General features: G+C 47.1%; 2 protein-coding genes across 2 annotated transcripts in view; one reads left to right on the forward strand and one right to left on the reverse strand.

Moving 5' to 3' along the window:
- The window catches only part of LOC108788099 (zinc finger protein 62 homolog), a 949,422-nt gene that overhangs the window by 366,407 nt on the left and 581,220 nt on the right, over positions 1-1,795 (reverse strand). The gene's annotated exons all lie outside the window — the stretch shown is intronic.
- The window catches only part of LOC108788075, a 150,109-nt gene that overhangs the window by 52,256 nt on the left and 96,058 nt on the right, over positions 1-1,795 (forward strand). The window contains exon 4 of the mRNA XM_018557807.1: positions 856-979. Within this exon, the coding sequence (XP_018413309.1) occupies positions 856-979 (124 nt within the window). The remainder of the gene's footprint in view (positions 1-855; positions 980-1,795) is intronic.

The following is a 1,795-nucleotide window of genomic DNA, read 5'->3' on the forward strand; positions in this document are numbered from 1 at the left end:
TCCCTGTGCTGAGTTCCCGGGTCTGTACACCTGCTGTGCCCATTATGAGGGGCCCCCACCATCCCTGTGCTGAGTTCCCGGGTCTGTACACCTGCTGTGCCCATTATGAGGGGCCCCCACCATCCCTGTGCTGGGTTCCTGGGTCTGCATACCTATTGTGCCCATTATGAGTTCCCACCATCCCATCACCATCATTTTTTGTTATGGAGAATGTAATAGGGGGAGCTGGAACACGTCGTTGGGGACACCCAAAACTTAATGTGAGCAGGGAGAGCTCACTCTTGAAGTCGGCCCACCAGGATCTACCCATAGCTGGAATATTCCTTTAAGGCTGTATTCATCCAATCATCTTTCTTCTTTGTATCTGTGCTCCATGACATTTATGTTTTCAGTGCAGAGAATGGTCAAGGGATTTCTGCTGCGTTGCTTTGTGAAAGGGATTAGTAATGACCTTAGGATTCCTGTGGGACTGCAGCTAGCGAAGGACGGCAGGTCCCAGCCTGAGCTATGCAAGACATGCTGGCACTTGTCTTTCCTTTAGAAGGCCTTCAGAAGGGACAAGTGGGATGGCTGGGAGCTTTGTCTGTGCTGCACTGACACTGATCATTTATCCACAAAAAAAATATATACATATACTGTATATAAGTATTAAAGTGGAACTATGGCCTCCCAAAAATAAAATTATAAATGCATCTGCACAAACAGTTTTGTCTTCGTCCCACAAGTTTCTTTTGATCCTGTTAATGAAGTTACCTAATGCAGCTTCCTGTGATAGGGTGGCGACAATGCTGCACTGCTCGTGAATACAGAGCAGAGTTGTCACGCTCATGTAGGCTGTGTCTGCTTGCACAACAGCGGGAGGAGAAAATGTTGTAGGGGGTGTGGCTATCAGCATTGTCACTGCTGATTCATCACACCTAGTTCTGCTCACTGCTTTCTGGATTGACAGCACTGCCTCCGTTGCTGAATCCATCCCACTGTGAGCTGCAGTGTCTGGGAGGGGGTAGCGGGGGAGACAAAAACGAAGGTGGATTAGTTGGAGAAGCTGAAGGGCATATTTTGTTTACTTTATAATACTTATGCTTCCCACAGTAACTGGATTTGGGTCGAGATTGTCATACTGGAGCCTTTAGTTGTACTTTAAGGGGTGCATACACCATTTTTTGGTTGCGCACTGCAACGCAGGTCAGTCTATCAGAAAGCCTGTTGGCGTGCCATTCAGAACGACTGTCGCACTAGTGCATTTTACTTGCATTGTTGTGTGTTGCAGTAAAGCATGCGGTGACGCGAATCATTACCAAAACGCCATAGTGTGAACATGGCCCTAAGGGATTGAGAACCGAACGGACGACTTTTGAGTCTGAGAATTTTTACCGGATTGAAAGCAGGCTGTGACATGTGAGGGGGACTTAAGCGTCACCGGCAAATAAGGTACCTCCAGAGCTTGTTCACACCTGTGCATCCAACCTTTCTTTTATACTGCACAGAAAAAACATGGAAGGGTGCCTAAAAATCTGTTCCAATTGCAACGCTGAAAAATATTCCTGTGCAGCTTCTGTAACATGCATTAGGAATGGTCTGCACCCCATCAAGACGCACGCACCAAATGCGTATGTGCATACATGGAAATGATGAACCCTACAGAGTCACTCTACGTGCACGGATGTCAACGGGGCCTTTATGGTCGCCCACATTTGAATATAGATGTTTTTTTTTCTTTTACTTTTGAGCGTTCGCACTGTTCTGAAAACGTTTTCTTTTTTCCTGTTAGCCCTCGAAGCGCCGCCCCCCTTCC

This window comes from Nanorana parkeri, unplaced genomic scaffold (assembly GCF_000935625.1).
Source record: "Nanorana parkeri isolate BGI_ZX_2015 unplaced genomic scaffold, ASM93562v1 scaffold305, whole genome shotgun sequence".
In the NCBI taxonomy this organism is placed as follows: Eukaryota; Metazoa; Chordata; class Amphibia; order Anura; family Dicroglossidae; genus Nanorana; species Nanorana parkeri.